The sequence below is a fragment of the Salmo salar genome, chromosome ssa03 (assembly GCF_905237065.1).
Source record: "Salmo salar chromosome ssa03, Ssal_v3.1, whole genome shotgun sequence".
NCBI classification, from domain to species: Eukaryota; Metazoa; Chordata; class Actinopteri; order Salmoniformes; family Salmonidae; genus Salmo; species Salmo salar.
Genome location: NC_059444.1, coordinates 95,173,222 through 95,187,113, shown reverse-complemented (window position 1 = coordinate 95,187,113; position 13,892 = coordinate 95,173,222). Strand labels below are relative to the sequence as shown.

Below are 13,892 nucleotides of genomic sequence, written 5' to 3'. Positions count from 1 at the left end.
AGGGAGGGAGGGAGGGAGGGAGGGAGGGAGGGAGGGAGGGAGGGAGGGAGGGAGGGAGGGAGGGAGGGAGGGAGGGAGGGAGGGAGGGGGAAAGAGAGGAGGGAAGAGTCAAAACAGACAGAGACAGAAAGAGAACTAGTGAAATCACAGAGATAGTGGAGAGAGTGAAAGAGGCAAGAGAGAAAAAGCGAGAGTCAGTAGAGAGCAAGCAGGAGAGAGAGGGAAAGAGAGAGAGAGAGCAGGAGAGAGACCAGGAGAGAGAGGGAACGAGAGAGAGAGAGAGAGCAGGAGAGAGAGGGAACGAGAGAGAGAGAGCAGGAGAGAGAGATAGGAGAGTTGTCTTTCCACCCACCTATAAGGAGGGAGACTTGGCTGGCTAGCACTCAAAAACAGGACCCACACTGTGAGACTGAGCTCAGAGAGACAATGGAGTGTGTTTGAGACAGAGTAGAGACTGAGCGGAACAGAGCTGAGACAGAGTGGAGACTGAGTGTGTGAGACTAAGCAGAGTCTGTGTGCACACTGAAAAGCCTGACTCACCGAGTGGAACTTGGGAGAAATACTGAGACTAACACACACACAAAGGGAGAGAGAGGAGTGCAGGAGGGAAATTAGTTTTCTTACCAGACACACAGAAAAAGAGAGAGAGAAGAAGAGATTCACCAAACATAAGACCAACACCTTGACAAACGGAGAGGGGAAAGAGGATAAGAGTGCTTCACTTCCTTACCTGGACAATCTGGATTTACTGAGAGGAAAACAATATTTAAGAAAAGGAGGAGAAGGAGAAGGTGGAGGAAGAAAAGTGAAGGAAAAGAGAAGGCAGTATGGACAATCTGTGCAGCCTCAGTGGACTGGATCCACTATGGGTGAGTGACCTACTGTACCAGAGAGAGAGAGAGACAGATAGAGGTAGAGAGAGAGATAATGAAGGAGAGGTAGAGAGAGATAATGAAGGAGAGGTAGAGAGAGAGAATGAAGGAGAGAGAGAGGTAGAGAGAGAGAATGAAGGAGAGAGAGCGAGAGAGAGCGATAAGACCATAAACAGAGGTGGAGAGATGACAGTAGGTTTAAGAGAGATGACAGTAGGTTTATCAGACAGGCCATGAACAGAGAGGTGGAGAGAGGACAGTAGGTCTATCAGACAGGCCAGGAACAGAGAGGTGAAGAGAGGACAGTAGGTTTATCAGACAGGCCATGAACAGAGAGGTGGAGAGAGGACAGTAGGTTTATCAGACAGACCATGAACAGAGAGGTGGAGAGAGGAGAGTAGGTTTATCAGACAGACCATGAACAGAGAGGTGGAGAGAGGACAGTAGGTTTATGAAAGAGGACAGTAGGTTAATGAGAGAGACAATGATCAGATAGGTGGAGAGAGGACAGTAGGTTTATCAGACAGACCATGAACAGAGAGGTGGAGAGAGGACAGTAGGTTTATGAGAGAGGACAGTAGGTTTATGAGACAGGCCATGAACAGAGAGGTGGAGAGAGGACAGTAGGTTTATCAGACAGGCCATGAACAGAGAGGTGGAGAGAGGACAGTAGGTTTATCAGACAGGCCATGATCAGAGAGGTGGAGAGAGGACAGTAGGTTTATCAGACAGGCCATGAACAGAGAGGTGGAGAGAGGACAGTAGGTTTATCAGACAGACCATGAACAGAGAGGTGGAGAGAGGACATGAGATGAGTGAAGGGAGACAGCTGTAAATGATAACAGCTGTGAATTGAGAAGTGTGTGTGTGTGTGTGTGTGTGTGTGTGTGTGTGTGTGTGTGTGTGTGTGTGTGTGTGTGTGTTTATGCTGATTGATTGTGGGAAGTGATGTTTGTTTTTACCATTGACCTGCATTTCTCCTTGAGTCACACCTAGCTCATCTCATGATTCACTGACTCACGCTCTCTCTCTCTCTCTCTATCTATCTCTCTCTCTCTCTCTCTCTCTCTCTCTCAATTTCAATTCAATTCAATTCAAGGGGCTTTATTGGCATGGGAAACATGTTAACCTCTCTGGGACACACTGCCAACAGCCGCGTGACACACTGCCAACAGACACACAGCCAACAGACACACAGCCAACAGCCAGTGAAATAGCAGGGCGGCAAATTCAAAACAACAAAAATCTCATAATTCAAATTTCTCAAACATACAACTATTATATCCCATTTTAAAGACAATCTTCTTGTTAATCCAACCACATTGTCCGATTTCAAAAAGGCTTTACGGCGAAACGCATAACATTAGATTATGTTAGGACAGCGCCTAAACAAGAAAAACCACAAAGCCATTTTCCAAGCAAGGAGAGGCGTCACAAAAACCAGAAATACAGCTAAAATTAATCACTAACCTTTGATGATCTTCATCAGATGACACTCCCAGGACTCAATGTTACACAATACATGTAGGTTTTGTTCGATAAAGTTCATATTTATATCCATAAACCCCATTTTACATTGGCGCGTGATGTTCAGAAATGTTTTGCCTCCCAAAACTTCCAGTGACTGAGCACATCAATTCACAAAAATACTCATCATAAACGTTGATAAAATTTACGACAGTTATTGAAAGAATTATAGATACACTTCTCCTTAATGCAACCACTGTTTCAGATTTCAAAATAGCTTTACGGCGAAAGCATATTGTTCAATATTCTGAGTACAGAGCTCAGCCATCAAAGCAAGCTATACAGTTACCCACCAAGTTCTGGAGTCAACTAAACTCAGAAATAGTATTATAAATCTTCACTTACCTTTGCTGATCTTCGTCGGAATGCACTCCCAGGACTCTCACTTCCACAAGAAATTTTCGTTTTGTTCGATAAACTCCATATTTATGTCCAAATACCTCCGTTTTGTTCGCGCGTTCAGATCACTAATCCAAAGGCATAATGCGCGAGCGCAAAACCCGAAACGAAAGGTCAAATAGTTCCATTACCGTTCGTAGAAACATGTCAAACGATGTTTACAATCAATCCTTAGGGTCTTTTTAACATAAATCTTCGATAATATTTCAATCGGACAATAGCGTATTCATTACAGAGGAAAAAGAAGGAGCGGCACGCCTGCGTGGGCACGCCTGCGTGAGCGCGCAGTAAACAACTCACTGGTCCCAGGCTTGAGACAGCTCTTATTCTCTGCCCAGTAACAGTAGAAGCATGAAACAAGGTTGTAAAGACTGTTGACATCTAGTGGAAGCCTTAGGAAGTGCAAAATGACCCCACAGACACTGTAGTTTGGAAAGGAAATCAGTTGTCTTGTGTGGCTCAGTTGGTAGAGCATGGTGTTTGCAATGCCAGGGTTGTGGGTTTGATTCCCACGGGGGACCAGTACGGGAAAAAATGTATGAAATGTATGCATTCACTACTGTAAGCTGCTCTGGATAAGAGTGTCAGCTAAAATGTAAATGTTGAAAAAACTACAAACCACTTCCTGGTTGGATTTTTTCTCAGGTTTTTGCCTGCCATATGAGTTCTGTTATACTCACAGACATCATTCAAACAGTTTTATAAATGTCAGAGTGTTTTCTATCCAAATCTACTAATAATATGCATATCCTACCTTCTGGGACCGAGTAGCAGGCAGTTTAATTTGGGCATGTCATTCATCTGAATTTCCGAATATTGCCCCCGTCACTAAAAAGTTAACATCGCCAAAGCAAGTGAGGTAGACAATATACAAAAGTGAAATAAACAATAAAAATGAACAGTAAACATTACAATCACAGAAGTTCCAAAAGAATAAAGACATTTCAAATGTCATATTATGTATATATACAGTATTGTAACAATGTGCAAATGGTTAAAGTACAAAAGGGAAAATAAATACACATAAATATGGGTTGTACAGTGGGGGGAAAAAGTATTTGATCCCCTGCTGATTTTGTACGTTTGCCCACTTACAAAGAAATGATCAGTCTATAATTTTAATGGTAGGTTTATTTGAACAGTGAGAGACAGAAGAACAACAAAAATATCCAGAAAAACGCATGTCAAAAATGTTAGAAAATGATTTGCCTTTTAATGAGGGAAATAAGTAAACAAATACTTTTTCCCCCACTGTATTTACAATGGTGTTTGTTCTTCACTGATTGACCTCTTCTTGTGGCAATAGGTCGCAAATCTTGCTGCTGTGATGGCACACTGTGGTATTTCACCAAATAGATATGGGAGTTTATCAAAATTGCACTGTTCACATAGCCTGTCTTCTCTTGAGAGCCAAGTCTGCCTACAGCGGCCTTTCTCAATAGCAAGGCTATGCTCACTGAGTCTGTACATAGTCAAAGCTTTCTTTAAGTTCGGGTCAGTCACAGTGGTCAGGTATTCTGCCACTGTGTACTCTCTGTTTAGGGCCAAATAGCATTCTAGTTTACTCTGTTTTTTTGTTAATTCTTTCCAACGTGTCAAGTAATTATCTTTTAGTTTTCTCATGATTTGGTTGGGTCTAATTGTGTTGCTGTCCTGAGGCTCTGTGGGGTCTGTTTGTGTTTGTGAACAGAGCCCCAGGAACAGCTTGCTTAGGGGACTCTTCTCCAAGTTCATCTCTCTGTAGATGATGGCTTTGTTATGGAAGGTTTGAGAATCGCTTCCTTTTAGGTGGTTGTAAAATTTAATGGTTCTTTTCTGGATTTTGATAATTAGCGGGTATCGGCCTAATTATGCTCTGCATGCATTATTTGGTGTTCTACGTTGTACACAGAGGATATTTTTGCAGAATTCTGCATGCAGAGTCTCAATTTGGTGTTTGTCCCATTTTGTGAATTCTTGGTTGGTGAGCGGACCCCAGACCTCACAACCATAAAAGGCGATGAGTTCTACTACTGATTCATGTATTTTTAGCCAGATCCTAATTGGCATGTTGAATTTGATGTTCCTTTTGATGGCACAGAATGTCCTTCTTGCCAGGTAACTTCCACAGCTTTGTGGAAGTTACCTGTGGCGCTGATGTTTAAGCCAAGGTATGTATAGTTTTTGTGTGCTCTAGGAAAACGATGTCTAGATGGAATTTGCATTTGTGGTCCTGGTGACTGGACCTTTTTTGGTACACCATTATTTTGGTCTTACTGAGATTTACTGTCAGGGCCCAGGTCCCACACTCACAAAAGTTATAAAATAATATATACATTTCAAATGTTATTTTATTGGCTATGTACAGTGTTGTAACGAAGTGCAAGTAGTTGAAGTATGAAAGGAAAAGTAAATAAACCGATAAATATAGGTTGTATTTACAATGTTGTTTGAGCTCCACTGGAAGCCTTTTCTCATGGCAACGGGCCAAACATCTTGCTGCTGTGATGGCACACTGTGGTATTTAACAGATATGTGACTTTATTAATGTTTGATTTGTTTTCTAATTCTTTGTGGGTCTGTGTGATCTGTGGGAAATATATGTCTCTAATGTGCTCATACATTTGGCAGGAGGTTGGGACGTGTAACTCGGTTTCCACCTCATTTTGTGGTCAGTGGACACATAGCCTGTCATCTCTCGAGAGCCAGGTCTGCCTATGACGGCCTCTCTCAATAGCAAGGCTATGCTCACTGAGTCACTGAGTCTGTCACGTCCTGATCTGTTTCACCTGTCTTTGTGCTTGTCTTCACCCCCTCATCTCCAGGTGTCTCTCATCTTCCCCATTATGTATTATTGTGTATTTATACCTGTGTTCTCTGTTTGTCTGTTGCCAGTTCGTTTTGTTTCGTAGAACCTACCAGTATTTTGTTTCCCTGCCTGTTTCCTTGCTCCTGTTTTCTAGTTTCCCGGTTCTGACCGTTCTGCCTGACCTGACCCTGAGCCCGCCTGCTGTTCCGATGCCTCTGGATTATTGACCCTTGCCTGCCTTGACCTGTCATTTGCCTGCCCCTGTTTAAAGAATAAACTTTTGTTTCTTCAACACTGTCTGCAGCTGGGTCATACCTTAAAATGTGTTAGTCTCTCACTTAAATTCAATTCAAAGGGCTTTATTGGCATGGGAAACATATGTTTACAATGCCAAAGTAAGTGAAATAGATAATAAACAAAAGTCAAATCAACAATCAAAAATGAACAGTAAACATTACTCTCACAAGTTTCAAAGGAACAGACACATTTCAAATGTCATATTGTGGCTATGTACAGTGTTGTGACAATGTGCAAATAGTTCAAGTACAAAAGGGAAAATAAATAAACATAAATATGGGTTGTAATTACAATGTTGTTTGTTCTTCACTGGTTGCCCTTTTCTTGTGGCAACAGGTCACAAATCTTGCTGCTGTGATGGCACATTATGGGAGTTTACCAAAATTGGATTTGTTTTGGATTTCTTTCTTGGTCTGTGTAATCTGAGGGAAATATGTGTCTCTAATATGGTCATACATATGGAAGGAGGTTAGGAAGTACAGTTCAGTTTCCATCTCATTTTGTGGGCGGTGTGCACATAGCCTGTTTTCTCTTGAGAGCCAGGTCTGCCTACCGGAGCGGCCTCTCTCAATAGCAAGGCTATGCTCACTGAGTCTGTACATAGTCAAAGCTTTCCTTAAGTTTGGGCCAGTCACAGTGGTCAGGTATTCTACCACTGTGTACTCTCTGTTTTGGGCCAAATATCGTTCCAGTTTGCTTTGTTTTTCGGGCATTTCTTTCCAATGTGTCAAGTAATCTTTTTGTTTCTCATGATTTGGTTGGGTCTAATTGTGTTGCTGTTGCTGTCCTGGGGCTCTGTGGGGTGTGTTTGTGAACAGAGCCACAGGACCAGCTTGCTTAGGGGACTCTTCTCTAGGTTAATCTTTCTGTAAGTGATGGCTTTGTCATGGAAGGTTTGGGAATCGCTCCCTTTCAGGTGGTTTCAGAGGATGTTGTTGCAGAATTCTGTGTGCAGAGTCTCCATTTGGTGTTTGACACATTTAGTGAATTCTTGGTTGGTGAGCGGATCCCAGACCTTACAACCATAAAGGGCAATGGGTTCTATAACTGATTCAAGTATTTTTAGCCAGATCCTAATTGGGATGTTGAATGTTATGTTCCTTTCGATGGTGTAGAAGACCCTTCTTGCCTTGTCTCTTGTGGAAGTTACCTGTTGTGCTGATGTTTAGACTGAGTTAGGTATCGTTTTTTGTGTGCTCTAGGGCAACAGTGTCTAGATGGAATTTGTATTTGTGGTCCTGGCAACTTGACCTTTTTTGGAACACCATTTTTTTTGTCTTACTGAGATTTACTGTCAGTGCCCAGGTCTGACAGAATCTGTGCTGAAAATGTAGGTGCTGCTGTAGGCCCTCCTTGGTTAGGGACAGAAACACCAGATAATTTGCAAACAGCAGACATTTGACCTCAGATTCTAGTAGGGTGAGGCCGGGTGCTGCAGACTGTTCTAGTGCCCTCACCAATTCGTTGATATATATGTTGAAGAAGGTGGGGCTTAAGCTGCATCCCTGTCTCACCCCACGGCCCCGTGGATGGAAATACGTGGTCTGTCGTACGGTAATTTGGTAAAAGCCAATTTGACATTTGCTCAGTACATTGTTTTCACTGAGGAAATGTACAAGTCGTTAATGATAATGCAGAGTATTTTCCCAAGGTTGCTGTTGACGCAAATCCCACAGTAGTTATTGGGTCAAATTTGTCTCCACTTTTGTGGGTTAGGGTGATCAGTCCTTGGTTCCAAATTTTGGGGAAGATGTCAGAGCTGAGGTTGATGTTAAAGTATAGCCAATTGGAATTTGTGAAATGTTATCATTTCAATGAGGATACCATCAACACTACAGGTCATTTTGGGTTGGAGGGTTTGTATTTCGTCCTGTAGTTTCCCATGCCAATAAAGCCCATTCAATTGAATTGAATTGAGAGACAGTGACTCACTGAGCATAGCCTTGCTATTGAGAGAGGCCGCCATAGGCAGACCTGGCTCTTGAGAGATGACAGGCTATGTGTCCACTGCCCACAAAAGGAGGTGGAAACCGAGTTACAGTTCCCAACCTCCTGCCAAATGTATGACCACATTAGAGACAGATATTTCCCACAGATCACACAGACTCCCAAAGAATTTGAAAACAAATCAAACATTAATAGGCTAGAATATCTAACCCAGATATTTTTGTTTGTTGCAGACGTAGGGCATTGAATGACTGAATGACTGACTTAACAAGAAGAAAACCTGCTGATGCACAACCACATTTGGAAATTGTACCTTGCAATATTCTGCTTTTCCAACTCTCAACATTAAGTTGAGACCCTGACTGGGGGAGGGGGGGGTGGGGATTGAGAATTGAGCTGCGGGCCTACAAAAGAGGGGGGCCTCGGGCCATATGAGCCGCTAGTTGCTTATCCATGATCTATTTCATACATTTACAGAAAATCGATTTATCACATTGTCAATGATTATTTTGATGATCCAGTACTGTATGAATTTAACATTATCCCCAGTAACGCTCACCTCTTGGCCTAGCAGACTGCCAGAGAAACACTGGTTGCATCCCAAATGGCACCTATTCCTATATAGTGCACTACTTTTGACCACTGCCCATAGGGCTCTGATCTAAAATAGTGTACTAAATAGGGACATGTTTTCCATTTGGGACACCACCAGTGAGTCAGACTTCAGAGAATCCTAGGGATTAAGACACAGTGAGTGGATAACTAGTGGATGCTTGTGAGGCAGAAGATGTCTATTAAAACTGAAAGCGCATGGAAGAAGTTGGGGGGGTCGCTGAAACCTTACAAATTGCCCAATAGATATGTAGAAGTAAATTCCCGATTGAGCCGACATATGCAGCGTTTACCGTGAATGCAGTCTCCACTAACGCGACAACATTGCCTTTAAATTTCAATCACTCTGTAACGCTGAACTTCCTCGAATCGTATTGAATAGAGCCTGGGTGTCAGTGTGTTGCTGTCCTCAGGTAGAGTAGGTGTTGTTGCTAAGGTAAAGGCTAACGAGGATCCACATAAACACATTATACACATGCTTAATCAGTGTCCGGGAAACTGGCCCAGAAAGTAAGGAGAAGCAGGCTGGTTAATAATGTCACAGTAGAACAGTCAGCATGGTCTACTGAGGGTCTATAACACCACAGTAGAACAGTCAGCATGGTCTACTGAGGGTCTATAACACCACAGTAGAACAGTCAGCATGGTCTACTGAGGGTCTATAACACCACAGTAGAACAGTCAGCATGGTCTACTGAGGGTCTATAACACCACAGTAGAACAGTCAGCATGGTCTACTGAGGGTCTATAACACCACAGTAGAACAGTCAGCATGGTCTACTGAGGGTCTAAAACACCACAGTAGAACAATCAGCATGGTCTTCTCAGGGTCTATATTTGCTAGAAGCAGCAGGATGGTGATGACATCCCCTTGATTATGTCCTGTACAGTGAGTCAGTCATGGGCATTCAGCACCTCTGCTCCAGAATGCTGCTAACGGTACGCTGGCCTATACACACCTAGCTGAATACTCACCAAACTGCCAATAGTTGCCTATAGACTCATCTGCCCAATGAATGTTGTCAGCTTTCCCATAGTAATTTACTCTTCATTCAGCTTTCCCATAGTAATTTACTCTCCATTCAGTTTTCACATAGCAATAATATAATCTATTTCTATCTCAATTTTCAATTCAAGGGGCTTTATTGGCATGGGAAACATATGTTAACATTACCAAAGCACGTGAAATAGATAATAAACAAATGTTAAATAAACAATAAAAAAATGAACCGTCAACATTACACTCCCAAAAGTTCCAAAAGAATAAAGACATTTCAGAATCTCTTTCACTCCCCCCTCTCTCTCTCTCTCTCTCTCTCTCTCTCTCTCTCTCTCTCTCTCTCTCTCTCTCTCTCTCTACCTCTTCTCTCTCTATCTCTGTCTCTCTTTATCTCTCTGTCAGTCTCTCTTTTCTCTGTGTGTGTTTCTGTCTTCGTATAGAAGTGCTGTTGTCTTGTATAATATTAGAATCTTATTGAAGACAGACAGTCAAGAACTCTTGTCTTGTATAATGTTGTTAGGTTCTTGAATACAGAGACAGTCAAGAGGTGTAGTCTTGTTGAATCACGCTAAACACACCGTGATTCAACACGCTAAACACACCGTGATTCAACACGCTAAACACACGGTGATTCAACACGCTTAACACACCGTGATTCAACACGCTAAACACACCGTGATTCAACACGCTAAACACACCGTGATTCAACACGCTAAACACACCGTGATTCAACACGCTTAACACACCGTGATTCAACACGCTAAACACACCGTGATTCAACACGCTAAACACACCGTGATTCAACACGCTAAACACACCGTGATTCAACACGCTAAACACACCGTGATTCAACACGCTAAACACACCGTGATTCAACACGCTAAACACACCGTGATTCAACACGCTAAACACACCGTGATTCAACACGCTAAACACACCGTGATTCAACACGCTTAACACACCGTGATTCAACACGCTTAACACACCGTGATTCAACACGCTTAACACACCGTGATTCAACACACTAAACACACCGTGATTCAACACGCTTAACACACCGTGATTCAACACGCTAAACACACCGTGATTCAACACGCTAAACACACCGTGATTCAACACGCTAAACACACCGTGATTCAACACGCTAAACACACCGTGATTCAACACGCTAAACACAAGACCTAGATTTAGGACATGAACGGTGGTTCACAAACAATGCTTGAGTCCCAAATGGCACCCTATTCCCTCTATAGTGCACAACTTTATACCAGGACCCAATGGCACCCTATTCCCTATGTAGTGCACTACTTTAGACCAGAGCCCTATTCCCTCTATAGTGCACTACTTTAGATCAGGGCCCAATGACACCCTGTTCCCTATGTAGTGCACTACTCTTAACCAAGGCCTATAGGGAATAGGGTGCCAACTAGGATGCAAACATTGTTTTCCTGCACTATCATTGAGGGTTGAGAGGTGAGGAAAGCAAACAGTGGGTCCCAAAATTGTTTACCCAATTTAAAGCTTTGAAGAGTTGTCTTGTGTCTTGTGAGCCACAAAGTAAGCACAACCATGGGGTCTGGTGTGTGGTCTTGAGGGGCCAAGGTTGTGGGTTCACTCCCAGCAGGGATCACATACCCAGACATATAACTAAGTTTATATGTGTCTACACAGGATGTCACAAACCAGGAAGGATTTAGCATTGGATGGGTGCTCATCTACCACTTTGGGGAACATTGGTTGTTGTCACCATGATTAAAAAGGTAGACCAAGAGAAGGTCTATGGGCTACAGAGGAAACTGTAGTGAAGTTCAACCCTGAGCTGGAGGTTTGGGCTTGAAGACATCTTGACATCATTATCACTACTATATTTACTGGTTGGGTTTGGAGTTACTGCTGGTATACAGTCTGGGCTCTGGAGAAGGAGAGAGAGAGAGAGATAGCAGGGGGAGGGAGAGAGTGAGAGGAAGATAGACACAGACCCTACCTACCTCTCTCTCTATCCATCTCTATCCTTACATCTCTCTCTCTCCATCTATATCCCTACCTCTCTCTCTCCTTCCATCTATATTCCTACCTCTCCCTCCATCTATATCCCTACCTCTCTCCATCTCCATCTCTCCCTCTCTATTATATTACATATGACATAAAATGTATTTAAATCAAATGTATTCATTTATATAGCCCTTCTTACATCAGCTGATATATCAAGGTGTTTTACAGAAACCCAGCCTAAAACCCCAAACGGCAAGCAATGCAGGTGTACAAGCACGGTGGCTAGGAAAAACTCCCTAGAAAGGCCAAAACCTAGGAAGAAACCTAGAGAGGAACCAGGCTATGACGGGTGGCCAGTCCTCTTCCGGGTGTGCCGGGTGGAGATTATAACAGAACATGGCCAAGATGTTCAAATGTTCATAAATGACCAGCATGGTCAAATAATAGTAATCATAGTGAACAGGTCAGGGTTCCATAGCCGCAGGCAGAACAGTTGAAACTGGAGCAGCAGCACGGCCAGGTGGACTGGGGACAACAAGGAGTCATCATGCCAGGTAGTCCTGAGGCATGGTCCTAGGGCTCAGGTCCTCCAAGAGAGAGAAAGAAAGAGAAAATTAGAGAGAGCATACTTAAATTAACACAAGACACCAGATAAGACAGGAGAAATACTCCAGATATAGACTGACCATAGCCCCCCGACACATAAACTACTGCAGCATAAATACTGGAGGCTGAGACAGGAGGAGTCAGGAGACACTGTGGCCCCATCTGATGATACCCCCGGACAGGGCCAAACAGGCAGGATATAACCCCACCCACTTTGCCAAAGCACAGCCCCCACACCACTAGAGGGATATCTTCAAACACCAACTTACCATCCTGAGACAAGGCCGAGTATAGCCCACAAAGATCTCCGCCACGGCTCAACCCAAGGGGGGGCGCCAACCCAGACAGGAAGACCATGTCAGTGACTCAACCCACTCAAGTGATGCACCCCTCCCACAGACGGCATGGAAGAGCCCCTGTAACAGGGTTAGAGGCAGAGAATCCCAGTGGAGAGAGGGGAACCGGCTAGGCAGAGACAGCAAGGGCGGTTCGTTGCTCCAGTGCCTTTCCATTCACCTTCACACTCCTGGGCCAGACTACACTCAATCATAGGACCCACTGAGGAGATGAGTCTTCAGTAAAGACTTAAAGGTTGAGACCGAGTCTGCATCTCTCACATGGGTAGACTGTATCCTAGGGCGACAGGTAGCTTAGCGGTTAGAGAGTTGGGCCAATAACTGAAAGGCTAATTGTTCAAATACCTGGGCTGACAAGGTGACAGGCTGGTAATGTGACCTTGAGAAAGACACATAACCCTATCTACTCCAGGGGCTGTACTACTATGACTGACCCTGTAAAACAACACATTACACTGCAACTATCATACTACTATGGCTGACCCTGTAAAACAACACATTTCACTGCACCTATCATACTACTATGACTGACCCTGTAAAACAACACATTACACTGCACCTATCATACTACTATGGCTGACCCTGTAAAACAACACATTACACTGCACCTATCATACTACTATGGCTGACCCTGTAAAAAACACATTACACTGCACCTATCATACTACTATGACTGACCCTGTAAAACAACACATTTCACTGCACCTATCATACTACTATGGCTGACCCTGTAAAACAACACATTACACTGCACCTATCTGGTGTATGTGACAATAAAACATCTGTTTTGTATTGACCCAGTGCTTCCATTTGTTTGTCACATTCTCTCTCTCTCAGGACTGGAACCTGACCTGGTACTCCCCCCACCCAGAGCTGACCCAATGCTTCCATTTGTCTGTTACATATCTAACACTCTCCTCTCCCTCCATCCATCCCTCTGTCACTCCCTCTCTCTCTCAGGACTGGAACCTGACCTGGTACACCCCCCACCCAGACCTGACCCAGTGTTTCCAGCATACGGTCCTGGTGTGGTTCCCCTGTATGTACCTGTGGTCCTGCGGTCCTCTCTACCTGGTCTACCTCTGGTTCACTGGCCAGGGAGGCATCTCTCTGACCAGCCTCTGCTGTGCCAAAACTGTGAGTGTCTGTGTCACACACACACACACACACACACACACACACACACACACACACACACACACACACACCCCTTACAGAAAAAACACGTTTTCACATGTGTAGATTAATGTTATCACATGTTGCTTTACATGTTGTCTACTGACGAGAAAGTGTGTGTAAGAGGAGCCCATACCTTCTCCAGCTGTCATACAATGCAATTTCAAGTGAAAGACTGATCAGTTAGTTTCACTGGTCTTCAGTATAAGTAGGAAGTCCTTTCTCCTCTTGTATAGATTCAGAAGGAAACCAAAATAATACAAATGAATTACTAACAACTGACATGACATATTACATCTATATCCTGCTATCATCTAACA

At 43.6% G+C, this 13,892-nt stretch overlaps 1 protein-coding gene across 3 annotated transcripts in view; it reads left to right on the top strand.

Moving 5' to 3' along the window:
* The first annotated feature begins 218 nt into the window (after positions 1–218).
* The window catches only part of LOC106601939 (multidrug resistance-associated protein 1), a 65,691-nt gene continuing 52,017 nt past the window's right edge, over positions 219–13,892 (top strand). Inside the window, exons 1-2 of one of the 3 annotated variants that reach the window (XR_006769312.1) lie at positions 219–869; positions 13,357–13,533. Coding sequence is in view for 2 of the 3 variants with exons in the window: in XM_045715883.1 (XP_045571839.1) it covers positions 828–869; positions 13,357–13,533 (219 nt within the window). In the remaining variant the exon portion in view is untranslated. Of the gene's footprint in view, positions 870–12,592; positions 12,632–13,356; positions 13,534–13,892 lie in introns of those variants that run through there. The other 2 variants (XM_045715883.1, XM_045715884.1) reach the window with 2 other exon arrangements.